The sequence below is a fragment of the Artemia sp. Qi Xiang Cuo genome, chromosome 10 (assembly GCF_049724085.1).
Source record: "Artemia sp. Qi Xiang Cuo chromosome 10, ASM4972408v1, whole genome shotgun sequence".
Classification (NCBI taxonomy): Eukaryota; Metazoa; Arthropoda; class Branchiopoda; order Anostraca; family Artemiidae; genus Artemia; species Artemia sp. Qi Xiang Cuo.
In genome coordinates this window covers 64,025,850-64,047,408 of record NC_142803.1, presented here as the reverse complement: position 1 = coordinate 64,047,408, position 21,559 = coordinate 64,025,850, and the positions used below count along the sequence as shown (strand labels likewise).

Genomic DNA, 21,559 nt, shown 5'->3' with positions numbered 1-21,559 from the left:
TATTTGAGAAGGTACTGTTGCCCCATATTATGTCACACGCTCTAATGGGAGACAAACAACTTGGATTCAGAAATGGGTTGGGCTGTGGAAACGCCCATTGGCTAATAAGAAGAATAATGAGGTCTACATCTTTAGTTAAAAAGCCACTCTTTGCCTGCAGTGTCGACATTTCCGCTGCGTTCGATTCTGTCGTCCAATCGCAGGCACTGTGGTGCCTCTTAGATTCAGGAGTCGACCCCTGTATTTTCTTTGTTGTCCATGATTAGTACTCCTACATGCATGTTCATCCAGTTTTGGGATGGAAAACAATCGCCGGTTATCGCAAGTATAAACTTTATGAAACCATTCAGCTCTTCAAAGGAGTTCAGGAAGGATCTGTTTTAAGCCCTATCATCTTTAATTCTGTGATTGACTATGTAACTAGATTCGCTTGTGGGACCTTCTTTTTGGAGGGCTTGGATCTAAGTTTCATTTCTTATGCAGATGACTTGTTGCTCCTAAGCAGCACGCTGAGGGGTCTACAAGAGAATCTTCGTCTCTTAGTGACCCATACAGAAGAATAGGACTACGAGTCAACATAGAGAAAACCGAATTTATCGTTTTTAGCGGCACCAACTCGACCAATTCCAATCTTGTCCTTGACGGTATCAGAATCCAGCAGTCCCAGTCCCTAAATTACCTTGGTATCACGTATGGCCGGACGCCTAGGTCAACTAGAGGCTTGTTGGCTGAATCAGTCTGTAAATCTATCCGCTCAGCATATGGAAAAGCTGTCAAATGCAAGTGGTCATTTAATCGATTTATTAAGTCAAAACTATTCAACGCCGTCGTCTCCCCTGCCATCTGGTATATATCACCCTTGTGGGAAATGTTGTCCCTCACCGAGCGTCTAAAAATACGAACCACGTACTACAGATTTGCAAAATTTTTGCTGGGACTTCCACTAAGATTTTCTAACACGGAGATCTCATCCATATATGGAATCCTTGATCCATCAACCAAGGTGATTGATCTAGAACGGAGAGCCTCAAGACGATCCCTCAGTAAACTCTACATACAAACAGAAACACTTCCAAGGCTATACCAAGAAGAAATTGCATTCCTTTATATTTAAGAAATTCCCAGTAACTGTATCCCTCTCTTTAATCATGTTTTTGAGGTAACAGGTTAGTTTCAAACAAAACTATCACTGATTCCTGACAACAGGATAATATAGATGGTGACTGTTATTGCACATATAAAAAATACTAAGGCACGCAATTTTTAAGAAAAAAAAAGAGAATGAAAATATGATATTTATATTTATTTAACTTTAATTATTACCATGGCAGTTGTATCATAGTCTGCTTCTAAAGCTTGGTTATGCCTGTGCCTAAATATATGCAAAATTAGCTGATATTTTTATTTGAAATTTTTATTCATTTTTTTTATATTCTATATCCTTATCTGCATTCTATATCTTTTATTCAGTTTTTTTTTTTTTTTTGTAAAGCACCAGGGACACTAAAAATGAATTCTTATTCTTTAAATTGGTGAAGTTTAAACTAACACAGTCATATAGTCTTATAAAATGAACAAATTAACAGTTTATTTTAAAAATGAGGGAACCCTTTTTCAAAGTGTATTTTTAAACTTTTTGGTTGCAATGGGCTGTGGTTTACATTTAGTAGGTTGCTAAGAGGCTTAGAGGGAAACATTAAAAAGGTTGGACTATAAACCTTAGGTTATTGGTTTTTGGACATGATAATTTGTAAAGTGCTAATTTTAGAATATAGAACCAGATTTTAATAGAATATACAGATTCTAGAATCTGGGAGGACATTAAAAGAATTGAAGATATATAGTTAATTTAATTTGTAAGTTTGTATAGTTATATACTACATTCTATGATTTATCTCTTCTAAAGGATATTTTTGTAGCAGGTTTGCCTTGGCAAAAGGATGGGTTAAATTCTCTTATCTAAATTCTTATGTAATAAGGTTACATGTTAAAATATTGTTCTATTGAGTATGTAGTCTACAATATTAGGATATGGAAAAAAAAGTTAGGGCACTAAATGACATTGTTTTTTTTTCAAAACTCGTTTTTAAACATTTGGTAACAACGGGGTTTAGTTTTTCTTTAGTAGGTTGCTTAAAGAGGTTGGATGGGGCAACATTAAAAAGATAGGATGGCCATCTTTTGATTACTTTTTGTTTCAAATCCACACCTTTTAATGGGTTTCAGGCTGTTTCAATATATGTTTATTCTGTCTTAGCTTACAGCTGTCAATGTATATAGAAAATCTATTGAACAGTTATATTTTTTGTTTCTATTTTATATCAGTATTATATCCTCTTAAAATGTTATTGAAGAGTTATAGTAAAACTGTGAAATTAATTTTATAATACCATTGGCATCAATGCTGAAGCAATATTTGGATAAACAAGTAACTGAAGGCAAATTTAGACCTTGTCATAAGTGGGTCCCATGAAGATTGTTCTCCTTAGTTAAACTAAACACCTGAAGATTTTTAAGAATTATTTTCGACAAACAATATTACATTTTAGAAGATATAAAAAAACAAGATTTATTTTTTTGGAAATATTTTTTAAATTGCACGAGTTTCACTTTAGATTTGAATTTTAAATTGCTTTAAAAGTTAGCTACTGAATTTTGAATAATTTTTTTTTTATCAATACAATGGTATTGCATAATATCTTTTTGGATCTAATTTTAGATCTATTGTCACATTTTTGAAGCCCTAAAAGTAAGAACAGCTTGATATACCGTCTTTGAAATACATTATGGCCCATATATAATAAGTGTATACCTTTTAGTGTTTTAAGCATTAAAACCATGAATAAAGCTTTCATTTCAGGAGTTTAGCCAAATTTTCCAACCTAATAGTTTTCGGCTTGGAAAATTTACTAACAGAATGCATCTAACAACCATAACAGCTAACAGAATGAGCTAGCAGCTGTATTTTGCTTTTTACCGTGAAAGTTTATTTTAACTTTAAATCAACAACTGCACTTGAATATAGTTACATCAAAAAGTCAGTTTTTGAATGTTAGCACCTTTTATTTAAAAAAGAATAATCAGATTTATAATGCCTTTGACTGCTGAAGAAGTTAAACTTTTTTTCAGCTGTTTTAAATAAAATGTGCTTTGCAGTGGTTAAAAGTCATTGTTAGGCATCAACCATTATATCTTTTGTATTTCAGGGCTCTCCTGATTAAATTCAGTCTCGTATCCAAGCGTCAATTATAGTATTGTACTTCTCAAAATTTGCATTAATTTCGTTTCAAGACCTTATGGACTTGCCACAAATTCTGAAAATGGCTGATATCATCACGGTTTCTCAGGATTCTCTCATTAAAAACGGTAAGATGTACAGTATATTTTCTGTTACAGAATAAAAGAAAAGCTACTTTGCTCCTGAAATAATTGTTGCTTTTTTTCCTCCTTGCTCATTAAGTGGTCTCTTTTTTTTCTCTTGATGAAATAAAGAGACTTGAAAATAATTCATTGCGAATGGGGTTTGTGAATGTACAAGGACTCATGAGTTCTATTGATGAACTAACAAATTTATTGCCATCAAATCAGATTGACATTTTGGGGATTTGTGAAACATTTATTAATGATAAGACAAATTATAATGTGAAAATCCCCGGATATAAATTCATTGATAAGAATTGACTATTCCATGAAAAAGGTGGCCTTGGGCTATTTTTGAATGATAGAGCACAGTTTGAGCGACTGCCAGAACTGGAAAAATATAATTTTGAAAAAGTGTGTGAAATACTGGCGGTTGAATGTCGGCTTGGGACTAAAAAAATTCAGGTTTGTGTTGTGTATAAGCCCCCGTCGGCCCCAATACCACTTTTTTCGCAATCTCTGGAGTCTTTACTAGCATCTTTGGATGATAAGGATGTTGTGGTTATGGGGGATTTTAATATAAATCTACTGGAATTTAAAGAAAATACCCATACAACAGAATTTATTACATTAATGACATCGAATTCCCTAATTCCTTCTTGTACAATTCCAACGCGTGTTGCATCGACTAGTGCAACTCTAATTGACAACATATTTTTAACAACACCAGCCACGTCTTCACAGGTTGTTCTGACGGATTTCTCTGATCATTTTTTTTTTAATTTCTGATGTGAGATACCAGATTCATAAAATAAAATCAACAGAAACAGTAACCCGGATTATTAATAAAAAAAAATTAGTATGTTTAAAGGATAAACTGAATTTAACTGATTGGTATCCTGTATTTGATGCTGATGAAATAAACTCTGTGACGGATTATTTTTTATAAGGATTTAATGCTGCACTTGATGAGTCGTGCCCAAGATTAAAAAAAATAAAACGGAAATATAATCAACCCATCCAACCATGGATATCGCCAGCCCTTTTGACGTCAATAAAACATAAAAACAATCTCTATAAAACTTTAATATCTTTCCCAAGTGAAGAAAATAGAAGAACCTTCAAAAACTGTAAAAACCTGCTTTCAAAAATAATACGTAATGTTAAATTAAATTTTATTTCGATTCTTTTAATGGAGTAAGTAAGTCCCCAAAGAAAATTTGGGAACTAATCAACTCATGTTTAATTCGATTGCGGACGTCTTCTTCACCATAAAAAATACGGGATGCCCATGGTAATACAATTGAAAGGGAACTAGAAATGGCAAATTACATAAATTTTCATTTCGTGTCAATCGGGCAGTCAATAGTTAATAAGCTCCAACATAATATGTCCCATGGGCAATGTAATTATCCTACGTACCTAGGAAGTCCTTCTGAGAATTCTGTGTTTTTAACTCCGGTAACAGAGGAAGAGCTTGCTAAGGTTGGTAAGCTTTTAAAGAATTTTAATATCCCCGGGGATTGATGAGTCGCCGACCAATATTGTTAAAGCCATTTTAACTAGTATTAATAAAGTTATGTGTCATTTAATAAATCTGTCATTTAGATCGGGAACTTTTTCGGATTCTTTCAAAAAAGCGAAAGTGTTACCGCTATATAAAAGTGGTGACCGGACTAATAGCTCAAATTATAGACCCATTTCTATTCTTTCGGGTTTTTCTAAAGTAATGGAGCGATGTTTTTATATTCGAATGTATAATTTTCTCTGTTCAAAAGATTATTTTTCAAAAACACAATATGGATTTAGAAAAGAGCACAGTACGCAGGATGCTATATTAACTATGGTACAATTTATTCATGAGTGTCTGGACAAAAAATGGATCCCAGCGAGTATATTTTTGGACCTTGAGAAGGCCTTCGATTCGTTATGCCATGAAATATTGTTGTATAAATTAAACCACGGTGGGATACGAGGACCAGCGCACGATTTTATCGCATCTTACCTAAGTGGTTGCTCCCAAGTGGCTATGATCAACGACACAGTTTTGGATCCATGTCTGTTGTCAAATATTGGTATCCCGCAAGGTTCAATCCTGGGACCACTGCTTTTTATAATATACTTAAATGACCTTCCATCAGCGACATAAATCCTTGGTCTGAATGTTCTTTTCGCTGATGATACCCGATCATCACTTACTGGACATTCGGAAGAGGATCTCAATGAGAAGCTGCAAATCGTATTTTCACAACTTCTTGTATGGCTAAAAGCTAATCGTTTGTCATTAAATGCATCAAAATCAAATTTATCATTTATAGTAGAATTGGGCAGAATGCACAAGAAATTTCGACAATATTTGATCATGCTACAAATATTCAAATTCAAAGGGTAACTTCGTTCCGATATCTGGGTATTATTATTGATGAAAATCTGTCATATAAAGAACATTGTAATAGATTACGGGTTAAAGTTGCTCAAGGGGTTGGTATAATGCGAAGGTTTCAGCATTTTTTTCCATAGAAATCCTACGTCTAATTTATTTTGCGTTGGTTCATTCCCATCTTACGTATTGTCCTCTGATATATTTGGCAACATTCAGATGTCATGTGAAACCGATACAAATTCTTCAAAACTGGGCTCTTCTAATTTTAAAGAATTATTTAGCATCACCATCTTCGTATCCTAATAAGAGTAAAACTGAAACTCTATATCTTCTAACTAATATTTTGCCTGTTTCACAGATATTCGCCCTTAATTCTTTTTTATTTAAGGTAAAATATGACCGGTCGGAACTACCTACGTACTTTCGTTCGAATAATTTTTTCCCTGTACAACATGCCCATTCTTATGAAACCCGACATAAATGGAACATTCAGCACCTAAAATTAAGCACTGAGAGATCACGGTTCTCGCCATTATTTTCTATCACGGGTTGATGGTGTCTTTATCTACCATTTATTGATTGCAGCAAATCTCTTCCAAATATAAAAAAGCAACTTCATTCTATCTATATAAATAATTTTAAGAATTAATAATATATTGAAAAACTGGGTACATTTGATAGTATTGTTTTGTTGGGTGTTTTGCCCTGTGAGATGCCGGTCATCGGTTACCCTTATTCGCCCGTTTTTTTTTTTTTTTTATTGGTATTTTCGGTGGATCTTTGCCCGATGTCGGTGGGTTTGTGGGGTGGGTGCCCATCTATTGATGAGTAATGGAATATATCTTATTTAATTTTTTTGTTGTCAAACAGGTTTATTCCGATTAATGTACCGGGTTTTTGTCATTCAACCTTGTGTCTCCGGCGTTTACCCTCTATTTATGTCTATTTTGTACAGATATTTTAAAATTAAACCTTCAACCTTGAACCTTAACAATTAAGAGCTGAGGCGTGATAAGCGCGCCATCTTTGTTATATCCAGAGTTATTTTGGCTAGCTGGCTTCTTTGTTGTTATTGGGACAAAGCTACTGCTTTAGTTTGAGGTTATTTTGTTTATCTCTACCCTCTAAAGATAGATTTTTAGTAAAGTAGTATTTGAGAGATCCTAATCAATTCCTAGTGTAGGTTTTTCACTCTGGGTATTTTCACCAGTGCTATCTTTTTTCTCAGGTAGACTGGATCGCCATTTATGTTGCCAATTTCATATAGTACCATCTTTGTTTCCATATCATTAAGTTGCATCTGACTTGATTACTGGGAACAAGCAGAAGAGGGGAAGGAGGCAAGTGCCGTATAGTACCCGCCGATATTCAGTTACCCGCAAATTGTAGGGAATAGGTGAGGGGGTCCTTACACTTCCCTTGTTCCTGGGTGATTTCAGTATTCTCTGACGACTATTTGCTCTGCCCTGGCCACTCTGATTGGAATTTTGCTCTGTGATTTTACATCTGAATTGGACCCCCCACTGATTTTGCTTACTCTGTCAGAAGTCATTTCATTCCAAAAAGGAAATGAGTAGTTTGAAGCCAGACTTAGTTTTTAGCCCCATTTTGAACTTTTGTCTTCCAAGCAATCAAAGCGAGTAACGAGTATGATGAGCTAGTGGTGAAGGCAGTACAGTATTTCAAAGCTGATATGCTGAATAAGGTAAAGGATAAATTATGGCACTTAGCCGCTATGTATACTCGTTCCACAGATCGTGTTAAGCCCCAGGACATAGTTGCTAATAAGATAAGAGACATCCGGACTTGTGACGAGAAGAATATAGTCCTCCCAATGTTTGTAATCTATAAGACTGACAAGGTACCCATACTCTCAGGGGAGGTTACAGCCACACTGAATCGCCAGGTAATTGAGCTTCATTCTACTGTCAACGATCTTATTGACCACCTGAGCTTTTTCAGATCAGCAAAAAATAAGGCTAGTTTGTGCGTCGCACTAAGGAGTATTTTGAGGAATATGCTTTTAATTGTTGTACCCATATACTGAACCTGAGGCCTCTTAGCAAAGAGTTGTGCTTGATAGTTGATGACGAAGATGCACCTTAGTCTCTTGCTGAAGCAGTAAACATTGCTACAGACACTGATGCTTGACTGATCACTCCTGCTCATTGTGGCTTTATAAGACATGTTTCCGATGAGCTCTCGCCAAACAATCTATGTTCAGTGATTAGGAATTGCACAAAAGCTGAGATAATTCAACAAAGTCGCTTACACAAGCTTGTCTTTGAAAGTAAGGACGATTTACAAGTAGCAATGAACAACCCTATAACTCTGGGCTATGAGCGCATCCGAATAGACATATCGGTATTTGCCAATGCGGTGCTTTCAGTGCCAAGAGTACAGTCATGCTGCTAACGACTGTAAAAACACTATTTGCTGTTCCCGTTGCAGTGAAAATCATGCAAACAATAAAGATAAACCCTGCAACGTTTCACTGTAAGCAGACTAACCCTTTATGCTACAGTGTTAAATACCCCGTAGCCAGAAAGTTCATGATGAAGCCATGACGAACTTTGAGCTAAAAGTGTATTTGTGGAATCTGAATGGCGGTGTCATCAATAAACTACCACCGATTGAAAGATTGATGTCTTGCAAGGATGTTTGGTGTCTACAAGAACATTTCCTATCAGCCGATTCGCTTTTTCTGTTAAAAGTGAATAACAAAAATCTCTTTTCGCGGTGCCAGTTAAGCATTCGGGCAGAGGAAGACCTTCCGACGGATTGGCGGTACTAATCAGTTTTCACCTTTCGGCATCAGTATTTATCCAGAACGAGTGTTTCTTTAGTATAAAATCTGCAAATCTGATAGCATATTGTTGCTTCTTACTAGCTGATTACAATAATTTGGTTTCCAAAGAAAAGTTCTCACGTGCAACAGAACATTTTGCTAAACCTTTGCTGCAGTGTGCCTATGCGTCTCATCGTGTTATCTTCTCTAGGGCCGTGAACTGCGACATCTCAGTGCCAGCTTAGTTTAGATCTCAAATACTTCTGTCTTCTCATTCCCATCTTAATGTTGTCCCTAATGACCATTCAAATACGTATATTTATAACTCTGGAGCGACAAATTCACTTGATTTCATGCTCTGTTTGAACGGCGTCACTGTGAATGGCTCAAGCCATGTTGACTTTAGCGTTTCGGTATCGGATCATTTACCAATCTCCAATTGTTTCATTACTGATAGTGTTCTCTTTAAAAGAGACAAAAAGAAATGGAAGTGGAAATTCAAATGTGACTGGAAGAAATGAAATGGTATTGTATATAAATCAGTGCTTGATGCCACAATTGACCAAGTTAAGACCCCTTTACAACTGCTGCAACAACCCTCAGAACTTGCCGATCTGAAAAAAAAAAACATTAAAAAAAAAATCAACATTTACTATAGTGAAATCACACATGTAATGCGTTGTGCTGAGCGTTGTGCCGTTCCTATAAAGTTTGTCTGGGTTCAGAAATACCTGGCTGCTCAATAAATCTGCCTTTACAGCAAAGTTGCAAATCTTCATAGGTTTGGTACCAAATATGGAATGATTGCAACCGGCCGAAATCTGGTACCGTTAATGACATACAGTTAAGTACCAAATGTTGTTTAGCAAAGTTTCATGCCAATCACAAAGCTGAGATTATTTACTGCTGGAGTTAGCGTCTTACAACTAACCCAAATTAAATCTGGAGATTCACTGGGGGAAAATGTCAAAAGGTGTTGCTTCAGAGCTTCCATGTGAGAGTGACTGGATCAGCTATTTCACCAGTGAATTTTCTACCCCTGATCCAGTGTTAGAAATCCGCTATGCATCACTACTAGTCTGATAGTCTAGTTGATATTGAATAAGATCCTCTGATATTTACTGATTTTGTATTTTCTTTTTTGGGAACTGATGCAGAATATTCCCAATTGATTTGTATTCTTTTACGTTTAATATTGTCAATTTCTTTAATGTTTCTATATTTACGTTTTTACACGTAATTAAAAAGAAAAAGCAGTCCGATTTGTTTAGTAAGCCTTACTGTTAATTTTTTTTTTCATCTGTTTGTTTTTGCACCGACGGGGGGAGGGTGAGCGGTGTTAAAGAGGCTCCCCCCATAAAAAAGTACATTCTGTTTTTAAATCTTATTTAAAGTGTTCAATTTTATCATTTATTCCTTGGTCCCTACTCAAAACTTGATTTCAAAGAGCTAAAATAAACTTTAAGTAATGCCTTAAGATACCGTTTTATCTAAGGAATTTATTAAGTTTTCCAGTAGTTGGCCCAGGGACCACCAGTCAGCCCCCTCCCCCCATAATTATTCTTTGAGTGCACCACTGTGTCTGTTTAATTTATAATTTGTTTTAGATGTTGAAGATGCTTTACCAGGTGACTGTGAGAAGCCCTTTCACTTTTTAAACTGTCTTTTGTCACCAAAACGTGAAGATGTTCCCTTGCTTAATTTATCTAGCATTTCAGGACCATGTAAATTTGAATACAATACCCAGGGATCGGATCCCATATGTTCTAACAAAGAAGGTATATATGAAACATTGTGTTTTTGGTGATTGAAATGTATTGGATAATATTTTAATAGATAAAAAAGGGACAAAGGGACTGAATCTTAAAATGGAACTTTTGTTTTATGTTACTGCAATGTGCATGTGTTTGCCAACCTGTTTCTTTTATCATTCATGAATATTTTAAAATTTCACAGTAATTTGGCTGGTTTTATTATTTTTTTAAAGGCTTGGTAATCAGCCTTAAAACTGCATATCTGTATAGATTTTACAATCCATATTTATAGTGTATATTAGCAGTAATGATAATGTGGATACTTGCGCTGTCCTGACAACTGCGCACCCTAAAGGCATCAATACTACAACAGTCCTATCCTTGCATCTGCAGCCATGATAAATCAGGGTCGAATAAAACCGGTTTACATTATCATAAGTTTCCTTCCCTTCTCTGAGTGGATATAAGGCGGAATTTCAAATGTATTTTATAATGAGAATAGAATTTTAATGATTCAAAAATTGACAAGTCTGCTACCCCTTTTTTCTTATGACGCACGCTAGAATAAATATTATATTTGATATTAAATGTATCAAATATTTTCTTATAAATATTTTGGTTGCTGCTTAAAATAAGATAGGGAATTATGCGATGGTGTTGCTCAAAATGTATTGTTTCTGGAAAAAAGGAAATGCATTATTCAAAATGCGAAATATGTTTTACAAAATTTTTTGATGTTTGAAGTAAAATGAGTAAAATATTTGATGGTGCTGCTAAAATTGTATTCTTGCTTGAAATCAGATTGGAAATAAGCAAATCTAATAAGTGCTATACTTCAGGGCTTGAAATTGGTGTGCAGAGTCTAATTGTCTCAAAAGATATTACGTAAGATCAACATTAAACATTGCTAAACACATCCTGTTTGGGGTCAGTTTATGGTTCACCGTCTGTGTAAAAGTGGAAAATTCTAGCATAGGATAGCAATTTATTGTTTCCTATACAATTTTTGGCAGGCACACGTAATTGTCATGTTTAAGAAAAGCATTTTGGTGCTTTAGATCAGGGCTTGAAGCTGGTATGCAGAATCTAGTTTATTCTATAGATATTTCAAAAGATCAAACTAAAAATTGCTAAGAACCTCACGTTTGGTACACCGGTTTATTTGAATTCAAACGGGCAGTAGAATTTATGGTATAGTGTTGATGTTGACTATCCACTTATACCAACTTAGTATCAGAATAATCATTGAACTGACCGTTTGTATCAGCGTAGCTATGGTGTGACTGATTCTATCAACGTCTAGTGATGACAGAAAAAAAAATTAAGTAAAAAATGATAAAAACATTATCAGAATAATAATGAAAAAAAAATAAATGTATCTTTCAAAATGTCAAATATTTTCATTAAAATGTTTTCCTGCTTGAAATGAGATGAATAAATATGTGATGATGTTGCTCAAAATGTATTGTTTCTTTAATTAAGATGGAAATAAGAGAATGCATTGTTCAAAATATCAAACATTTTCTTCAAAATATTTTTTTACTTGAAATAAGTTTAGAAAAATATACTATGGTACTGCTTAGATTCTACAGTTTCTTGAAATAAGATGGAAGATAAGCAATTGCATTCTAAAAAAATATCACCTATTTATTTCTTCTTTTTTTATGCTGTTTAAAATAAGATGAGGAATTATGCTTTGATAATGTTGAAAAATTATTGTTTCTTGAATTAAGATGGAAATAAACTAATGCGTCATTCAAAATGCGAAATATTTTCTACAAAATGTTTAGCTGCTTGAAATAAATGAGAAAAAATATTTGATGGTGTTGCTCAAAATGTATTTGTCCTTGAATTAATTTTGGAAATAAGCAAAGCTATTAAGTGCTTTAATTCAGGGCTTGAAGTGTGCTGAATCTAGTTGACTCAAAAGATATTACGTAAGATCAGACTTAAATATTGCTAAATACATCATTCTGGGGATCTATTCATTGGTTCTAGGCGTTTACCCCCTGGAAAATACCCCCCCCCCCGGAAAATACCCCCGTGGAAAATAAGGCTTTCCAAATTTGAGAATTTTATTTAAGTTTTATTTTTTAATTTCCGCAGGGGGAAGGAATTTTGGTACTTGTGTATGATGCGCCGCTCACTCAAGTTTACGCTGTGTAAAAGTCGAGAACACGCCGGTTTTTTCGTTAGTTTCTTCGTTAATTTAGAAATAAATTTGGGCTTTTGATTTGCACATTAGGGTGGAGGGAGGTAAAGTATAGAGGGTCTGTATGCAAAATGTGTTTGGTACAATTATTCTGCATATTAGATAAATAGATAAATAAATGTATTTTAAAGCAAAATATACGGCCATGAACACGGTAAAATTACTGAGTTGCCCTTTCACCATTTTTGAGAAAGGGTCGTCCAATTTTAGTTTTGTGTTTTTATTTTAAGGTTTGGTTTTTTATATTGTTATCAGTGTTATTCTTCACTGGAGACGGTGAAGAGGAGGTCTTGACCGACTTTTTTTTTTATAATTTTTCAATTTTTTCACTGGCTCCTAATTGTCCTCATTTTCTTATTTTCATCGCGATTTTATGTTTTAGTAAAATAAAATAAATGAAAGGCACAAATAAAAAAAAGATTGGTCAGCGATCATCATAAAGCACTTAAATGAAACCCTACATTAACCTAATAATAGTAATTAATACTTGGAAAAAATGGTCATTGAAAAAAAAAATTACTTAAATGGAACATTACATTTACTTTAACTCTTTTTCTTCTTTCCTTTTTCTTTATAAAAAAAAATTTCCAGATACTTTGCTATTCTTCTGTAATTTTTTAGTGACCATATACCTAGAAAGTACTGTTTTCTGAATTAAGACTGTCCAAAAAATTAAACCTCCGGTAGATACCCCCCTCCCCCCACCGTGGAAAAGAAGGCTTTCCAATTTTGTTAATTTTATTTGAGTTTTATTTTTTTCAATTTCCATAGGGGAAAGGAGTTATGGTACTTGTGTACTATGGGCAATTCACTCAAGTTTAAACTGTTAAAAACTCGATAACAACATCGTTTTCTTTGCTAAAGACAAGAGACAGAGTATATTGGAAATATATAAATTGGGCTCTATATTTACGCATAAGGAAGGGGGGGGAGGTAAAGTATTTGGATAGTTTGAAGTCAGAAAACAATTCTTATTTCAGAATTTGCATAATAATTGTACCTACTTTACCCCCCGCCCCCTACTGTGCAAATATATAGCCCAAATTTGTTTCTGGGGGTATGTACCGGGGTATGTTTTCTGGGAGGTAAATGCCGGCCACACTGTTTATTGTTCACTGTCTATGTAAAAATGAAAACTGTAGAAAATGATTGCAATTTATTGTTTCCAATACAATTTCGGGTAGGCACACTTGATTGTCATGTTGAAACAAAAGCAATTTGGTGCTTTAGATCAGTTTATCGTTTCCAATACAATTTTGGGTAGGCATACATAAGCGTCATGTTTAAACAAAAGCAATTTGGTGCTTTAGATCAGGTCTTGAAGCAGGTCTGCAGAATTTAATTTATTCAAAAGATATTGAGATCAAAGATAGTGAGATCAAAATTAAATATTGCTAAGAACCTCCTGTTGGGAGTCAGTTTATTGTTCACTGTCTATGTAAAAATGGTAAACTGTAGCTAATAATATCACTTTATAGTTTCCAGTACAATTTCGGGTAGGCACACGTAATTGTCATGTTTGAAAGACAAGCAATTTGGCGCTCAAAAGAGCGCCAAATTTTAGTTGTCTCAAAAGATAGTACATAAGATCCAATTTAAAAGTGCTACGCAGCTCTTTTCTTGTAAACCGGTTTATTTGAATTCAATTTGGCTAGTAAAATCTATGATATAGTATTTAACTTTACTTGACTAGTAATATCAACTTAGGTATTTTGTAACTGCTTGTATCAACATAATCTCGGAATGATCGCTTGTATCAATATAGCCATGGCGTGACTGATTCTATCAACGTAGGATTGGTAATGATACAAAAATAACAGTGAAAAAAAGAAAAAAAGGATCTGATCTAAAGCACCAAATTGCTTTTGTTTAAACATGACACTTACGTATGCCTACCCAAAATTGTATTGGAAACAATAAACTGATCTAAAGCACCAAATTGCTTTTGTTTCAAACATGACAATCAAGTGTGCCTTGACAAAAAAAGGAAATTGTTCAGAATATAAAATATTTTTAGCAACATGATTTGATGTTTGATATAAGATAGGAAATCAATGATGATGTTGCTGAAAATGTAAGGTTTCTTGAAACACTATAGAAATAAGCGAGTACACTATTCAAAATATCAAATATTTTCTTCATAATATTTTGTTGCTTGAAATAAGATTGGAAAAATATGAAATGGTGTTGATTAAAATCTAACATTTCTTGAAATTGGATGGAAAATAAGCGATTGTATTAATCAAAAATATCAATTATTTTTCTTCCAAATCTTTTTTTTTTTGCTGCTTAAAATAAGATAGGGAAATAATAAATGGGTTTGTTCAAAATGTATTGTTTATTTAAATTAGATGGAGACAAGTAAATGCATTATTCAAAATACGAAATATTTTCTACAGTGTTTCTCTGCTTGAAATAAGATGAAGAAAATATTTGATTGTGTTGTTTAAAATGTATTTTTTACTAATGTCAACTATTGCACAAATTCCAACAATAAACTGAATGGGCTTTGTTCTGACTCTAACAATTGTAAGCGTCCGGGCTTTGTTTAGGCCAATAGTGGATTTTATATGTGAAGCCCCTCGGTCAGAACAAATTTTGTGACAAAAATCGTCTTCTCTTGTTGCTGAAACTGGCAAGATTTCTTGTATCTGTTAAACATTTTTCCATAAAAATTTAAAATCCTAAGGCAATTGTTCCTTTCCATAATTTATCTCTGACTTTTGGTAAACAAAACAACCTTCTAAGCCGCCTTTTTTTTAATTCTCAAAATCTTGTAACTGTATATTTTGTATATATGTTTTGTAAAATGTAATGGTGGCACAAGGCAGGAAACTCCTTGGGCACAGGGCAGTTGGCACAGGGCAGGAAACTCCGTGGGCACAGGGTAGGTGGCACAGGGCAGGAGTTAAAATGAGAAAACATGTGATAGAGTTGCTAAAATGTATTTTTTCTTGAAAATAAGATGGAAATATGCAAATGCATTATTCAAAAAATGTAAAATGTAAAGGTGGCACAGGACAGGAAACTCCGTGGGCACAGGGCAGGAGTTAAAATGAGAAAACATGTGATAGATTTGCTAAAATGTATTTTTTCTTGAAAATAAGATAGAAATATGCAAATGTACGATTCAAAATACGAATTATTTTCTAAAATATGTTACGTATATAGCATAGCATATACATAATACGTAATCTATCCTAGGTACCTTTTAGTCTCCCTAAACCCCAAAAACTAAAGTTTAAATCTTTGTCACGGAGTGAGCAACAACTCACAATGCAAGAAAAACCTGGTTTTCATGTAGCATCTCGATCTTTCTCGTGTGACTACCGGATTCTTAACAAGTACCGTTTTTTGTTGCCCCCGATGACAAAAATTTTTTTGTAACCCTTCCTGAAAATAAATCTTGGATGCGGCCCTGAATAGGGAACTAAAGTTCATTGTGTTATAAAAAGCTTTGTCTGTTTTCTGTGTTTGTATTGTATTTTAATTGTTCAAAAATAGACATGATTTTTAAATAACACCAAGGGATTGTCTACTTTTAAAACCGCATCAAGTGGCATGATATACTTGTAGGGAAAATGGTGGTACTAGTAATGGTGATATACACGAGGTGGCACAGGGCAGGAAACTCCTTGGGCACAGGGTAGGTGGCACAGGGCAGGAGTTAAAATGAGAAAACATGTGATAGATTTGCTAAAATGTATTTTTTCTTGAAAATAAGATAGAAATATGCAAATGTATTATTCAAAATACGAATTATTTTCTAAAAAATGTTCTGCTGCTTGAAATAAGATGAGGAAAATATGTGATGGTATTGCTCAAAATGTATTCTTCGTTAAAATACGATTGGAAATAAGTAAAGCTATTAAGCGCTTTAATTCAGGGCTTGAAGTTAGTGTACAGAATCTAGTTGAATCAAAAGATACTAGATCAAAATCAAAAATTGGTAAAAATGTCCTTTTAGGGATCAGTTTATTGTTCACGTAAAAATGCAGAACTATAACAAATTTTAGCAATCTGTTGTTTTCATTACAGTTTCGGGTAGACAGACGTACTTTTTCATCTTTAAAAGAAAAGTAATTTGTTGCTTCAGATCAGGGCTGGAAGAAGGTATGCAGAACTGAGATGACTCAAAAGATATTACTTAAAATCAACATTAAACAGTGCTAAGAACCTCGTGTTGAGGATCAGGTTGTTCACTAGCTATAAAAAATGGGATATTCTAGCAAATCATAGCAATTTATTGTTTTCAGTACAATGTCGGGTAGGCACATGTAAGCGTCATGTTTGAAGGAAAAGCAATTTGGTGCTTTAGATCAGGCCTGGAAGCTGTTATGTAGAATTTAGTTAAATCCAAAGATATTACGGAAGATCAAATTAAACATTGCTGAATATAACCTGTATGGAATCAGTCTACTGTTCATTGTCTAAGTAAAAATCGAAAATTCTAGCAAATAATAGTGTTTGTTTTTCTTTCCAGTGCAATTTCGGTTTGGCACAACGTAATTGTCCCATTGGAAAGAAAGGTAATTCGGTGCTATATATCAGGGGCTGAAGCTGGTTTACAGAATCTAGTATACAGAATACACAAAAGATATTAAGCATAGATCAAAATTAAACATTGCTAAGAAACTTCTGTTTCGGATCAGCTTACGTTTTATTTGGAACTCTGACAAATACTGATAGGAATTTAATGTAATAGCAGTTTCTTTTTTTTCCAGTGCAATTCTGGGTCGTCCCCTACTGCTGCTATCGTATTCTTCAAGCAAGAATACATTTGGAGCAACACCTTCAAATATTTTTTACATCTTACATCAAGTAGTAAAATATTTACAGAAAATATTTTGTATTCTGAATAATGTTTTTGCAGATTTCAATCTTATTTTCAAGATAACACGCATTTTTAGCAACTCCATCTCATATTTTCTCATTTTAACTCAAGCAGCAAAACATTTTATAGAAAATGTTCTGTATTTTGATTAACGCATTTGCTTATTTCCATGTTATTTCAAGAAACAATACATTTTAAACAATAACGTCGCATATTTCCCTATCTTATTTGAAGCAGAAAAGATATATTTAGAAGAAAATATTAGATATTTTGTAATAATGCAATTGCTCATTTTATATCTTATTTCAAGAAACATTAGATTTTATGCTACATTGTCGCATATTTTTCCGATCTTATTTCAAGCAAGAGAATCTTTTGAAGAAAATATTTGATATTTTGAATACTGAATACCCTTATTTCTATCCTGTTTCAAGGAACAATACATTTTGAGCGTGTTGCTCAAAATGTTGTTTCATTTTGTTTCAAATATCAAAACCTTTTGATGAAAATATTTTAAATTGTGAATAATGCATTCCCTTTTTTAATTTTTTAGTCTGTTTTTTGAATTTTTTTTATTCATTTATTTATTATGATTACTATTATTGTTATTTTTTTCTGTCATCCCCAATCCTACGTTGATAGAATCGGTCACGCCATAGTAACGTTGATACAAGCGGTCATACCAGCACAATTTTATTATTATTTATATTTCTCTTATTGAATTTGAAATAAGGATTGTTTGTTTTTTTATCTGCACTGCCTATCAGAAATTTCTAGTGTAGAAGATTAATTTACTGGATACTCTAGATTCAAACAAAAATATAGAATTCGTTTTGTGAAGATAAAGTTAAGTTTTTTTGTCTGTTTTTAGAACGAGTTGTTTTAAATATATAGTTAAAAGTACATCGCGAGTCCCATTGGATTAAAAAAAGACAAAAAAAAACAACAAAAGTCACGTTTTCCACAGGTCTTAATAATAACAGTTCAAATAGGAATAAGTCTTTTTAATAGAAAGTGAATAACGATGACAAAAAAAATACCGGGTACTTGTTGATGATGGTGTCACTGTATGTATGACCAAAATATCCAGATTTTTTTCTTAATTGTTTTTCTCTGTCTATTAAAACGATTTATCCCTAATTAATTGTTATTTGTAAGACCTGTTGAAAACGGGACTTCCTTCATATTTTTTAAGTCCAAAGCCTTGCGGCTACTCAAAAAATGTTAACTTCAACATATGATGGGCATTCTATTAGCTCTTCCTTTTTTGTTACAATAATTCCTAATATTTGTTTTAATATTTCATCTCCTCCGCTTTTGGTCTGATTTACACCATGGTAGGCTTTTTGATCGTTTAAGGTTTGAATTTTGCTCTTTCGTTGCATTAGAATTACTAATTTCGGAAGCTGATAAAAGTATCAAAATGAGGGAGAGAAGAGGGATTGAAAATAAAATTAATTGTTAAAACCTATCGAAAGAGTATACTGTTTATTTTTTTACTCTTTTTGAAAATTTTTGAAAGATATGTTTTTGTTTTTATTTTTGTATTGTTCGTTTTTGTTTTTCACTGAGTAGACTTTTCAATTTTTAGGTCACTTTTCACCACCTGTGTCTGGACTACATTTACAGGGAAATATGTCACTAGATTTTTTAAAGAAAGCATCTACGAGTGGTTTCTCAAATGCATGTGCATCAGAATCTGAAGGAAAAGGTTTAGGGAATCAAAAAACAGGTTTTAAAAGTCGTCTACAAATTAAAAACTATAGAAAATTGGAAAGATATCAAGGAACTCATATAGAGAAAAAGATACATAAATGTGAGGTATGTGACAAGACCTTTTCTCGAGTGCATGATTTTAACCGACACCAAAGAGTGCATACTGGTGAAAAACCGTTTAAGTGTGACGTATGTGACAAAACCTTTTCTCATTCACCACATTTGAACACACATCAAAGAATTCATACGGGTGAGAAACCTTTTAAATGTGATGTGTGTGACCAAACCTTTTCTCAAGGATCACATTTGAACAGACATCAAATACTGCATACCGGTGAGAAACAGTTTAAGTGTGATGTATGTGACAAGACTTTTGCTCAAGCAGCATATTTGAACACCCATCAAAGAATGCATACAGGGGAGAAACCGTTTAAATGTGATGTTTGTGACCGAGTCTTTCCTAAGGAAAACATTTGAACATCCATCGCAGAATGCATACAGGTGCAAAACCATTTAAATGTGTTATGTGTGACAGGACCTTTTCTCGGGTAGATTGCTTGAACAAGCACCAAAGAGGGCATACGAGTAAGTAGCCAATTAAAAGTTATGTACATGAGAAGGTTTTTTCGCAAACTTGCAGTTTGTACATCAAAGACTGCCTACAGGTGAGAAACCTTTCATATATGATGTGTGTAGAAAAACTTGTCTCATTGTCACAATTTTCACAGGCATCAAAGAGTGCATGCAGGAGTTGAGGAAGTTGTAACACAAGCTGTATCCTGTATCCTTTATAATTTTAAGGAACAAATTCAAACCTGAAAAGTTTACGAATAGTGTCCAAGTTAAACGTGAATTTTCATTTTCTTAACTGGCATATGGCAACGCGGCTGTGACAAAAAAAGCAACACGAAAGTTAAACGACATTAATTACCGCGACATGTGCCATTTTTGTAACTTTTCAGGAGAGCCAAAGCCATTCTGATGTATGTGCATCAGAATCTGAAGGAAAAGGTTTAGGGAATAAAAAAAACAGGTTTTAAAAGTCGTCTACAAATTAAAAACTATAGAAAATTGGAAAAATATCAAAGAAGAATTCTAAATAATTTTATTTTATGGTATATGTCTCTTTTTTCCTTGGCCGAATAAGGAGACAAATGGCAGGTCCCCATGTTAAAGCTCCATAAGATATTCCTCTTCTGACATTCTGATTTTCAACAAGACTTGATAAAAAAGCGACCTATGCCACTTGGAGGCTTATGTCTATTTTATCTTCTTGACGATACAAGATCGGACAATTCTGACTGTACTGTTCGATTACTTGCGCCTAGTTTACCCATGACATATACATAACTCGTTTTCAACCAAAATGGCATATGTTGCACTTTTAATTTTCACAGCCAAACGTATGTGGCCACGGCAGTACCTGCCCCTATCAGCCTGGATTACAAAGTACAAGCCATCTATATGACGCTATACAAATTAAAAGGAACAACCTTTTGAAGTAATTTCAGAATAGCGAAACTCAATCCGAAACTCATCAATAAACATAAACTTGTTCCCTTTCCATCACGTCTTATATTAGTCCCCAGGGAAAATGCTGAGCAGATTTCCTATTAATGTCCTCATTGGTTTGTTTCTATTATTCTCACAACTAATTAGTAATGCATCAAATTAGTTTTTTTTTAAATTTCTTTCATGTGTTTAGTTTCTTTAGCCAATTTCCAATTTAATCAAATTCCAATTCAACCAATTTCATCATCATCCTGTGAAAAGTAGTGACACATATTTGCTTATTTGGATTAACAGATATGAACAGATTTGGATTAAAGATTAGGCCTGTTAATTTTATTTGTCTGTTTTGAATGATTTATAAAAAAAAATCACCAATTTGCAACTCAAAACTACGTACCCAGTTTCCAATGGAATTTTGCACTAGCTTACTTTTTTCCTAGAGTATGAATCAGACCTTGGCTCGTAAGTGGTAATTATATTATTTACTGCTTTGTATAAAATATTTCTGCCTAAGGGACCCTTCAATCATTTTTTATGAAAGTTACCTAGACATTGCCTTGTCTTGATTTTCTAATTCCAAGTTTTAATAAAGTATACACAAATTCTTCTTAGTTCTTAGTCTTCTTAGTCTTAGGCAGTTCTTTCTTAGTTTTTTCTTCATTTTTGCAAGCGGTCAAGTTTATTATATAAACTGTAATAAAAATTTAGATTTGATTTATACATATTATATATATCGTCATCTTGGATCATCACAGTAAAATTCTGAAATGACGCTTTTTATAGCCACAATGGACCAAGGTCTGAGGAATAGTATTAGTGGTGGAATAGTTGGAGTCATCAGACCTTTCCATGGAAACTATATAGGACCCAATATCTTCAAATGCATGTTCTTTCTATTTCGGCCGTTTTATTTGTCATGAAAAATCTGTTGACTCCCAAAGACAACAAAACATTCAAAATTAAGCAACGATTACCTAAGCTCTGCAACTACGTATGGAGG

The 21,559-nt window shown here is 33.6% G+C and overlaps 1 protein-coding gene across 1 annotated transcript; it reads left to right on the top strand.

Moving 5' to 3' along the window:
• The first annotated feature begins 1,680 nt into the window (after positions 1-1,680).
• On the top strand, positions 1,681-19,524 carry LOC148948028 (uncharacterized). The gene is made up of 3 exons (XM_089096066.1): positions 1,681-3,366; positions 10,139-10,309; positions 18,923-19,524. The coding sequence occupies exons 1-3, from the start codon at positions 3,297-3,299 to the stop codon at positions 19,522-19,524; spliced, it is 843 nt and encodes a 280-aa protein (XP_088952192.1). The 5' UTR covers positions 1,681-3,296.
• The last annotated feature ends 2,035 nt before the right edge of the window (positions 19,525-21,559 follow it).

Bases quoted from the DNA above. Each gene is read 5' to 3' on its own strand.
- LOC148948028 (XM_089096066.1), top strand. From the start codon at position 3,297: ATGGACTTGCCACAAATTCTGAAAATGGCTGATATCATCACGGTTTCT. The intron at 3,367-10,138 runs GTAAGATGTACA...AATTTGTTTTAG, and splicing joins GGATTCTCTCATTAAAAACG to ATGTTGAAGATGCTTTACCA. The intron at 10,310-18,922 runs GTATATATGAAA...TTCAATTTTTAG, and splicing joins CATATGTTCTAACAAAGAAG to GTCACTTTTCACCACCTGTG.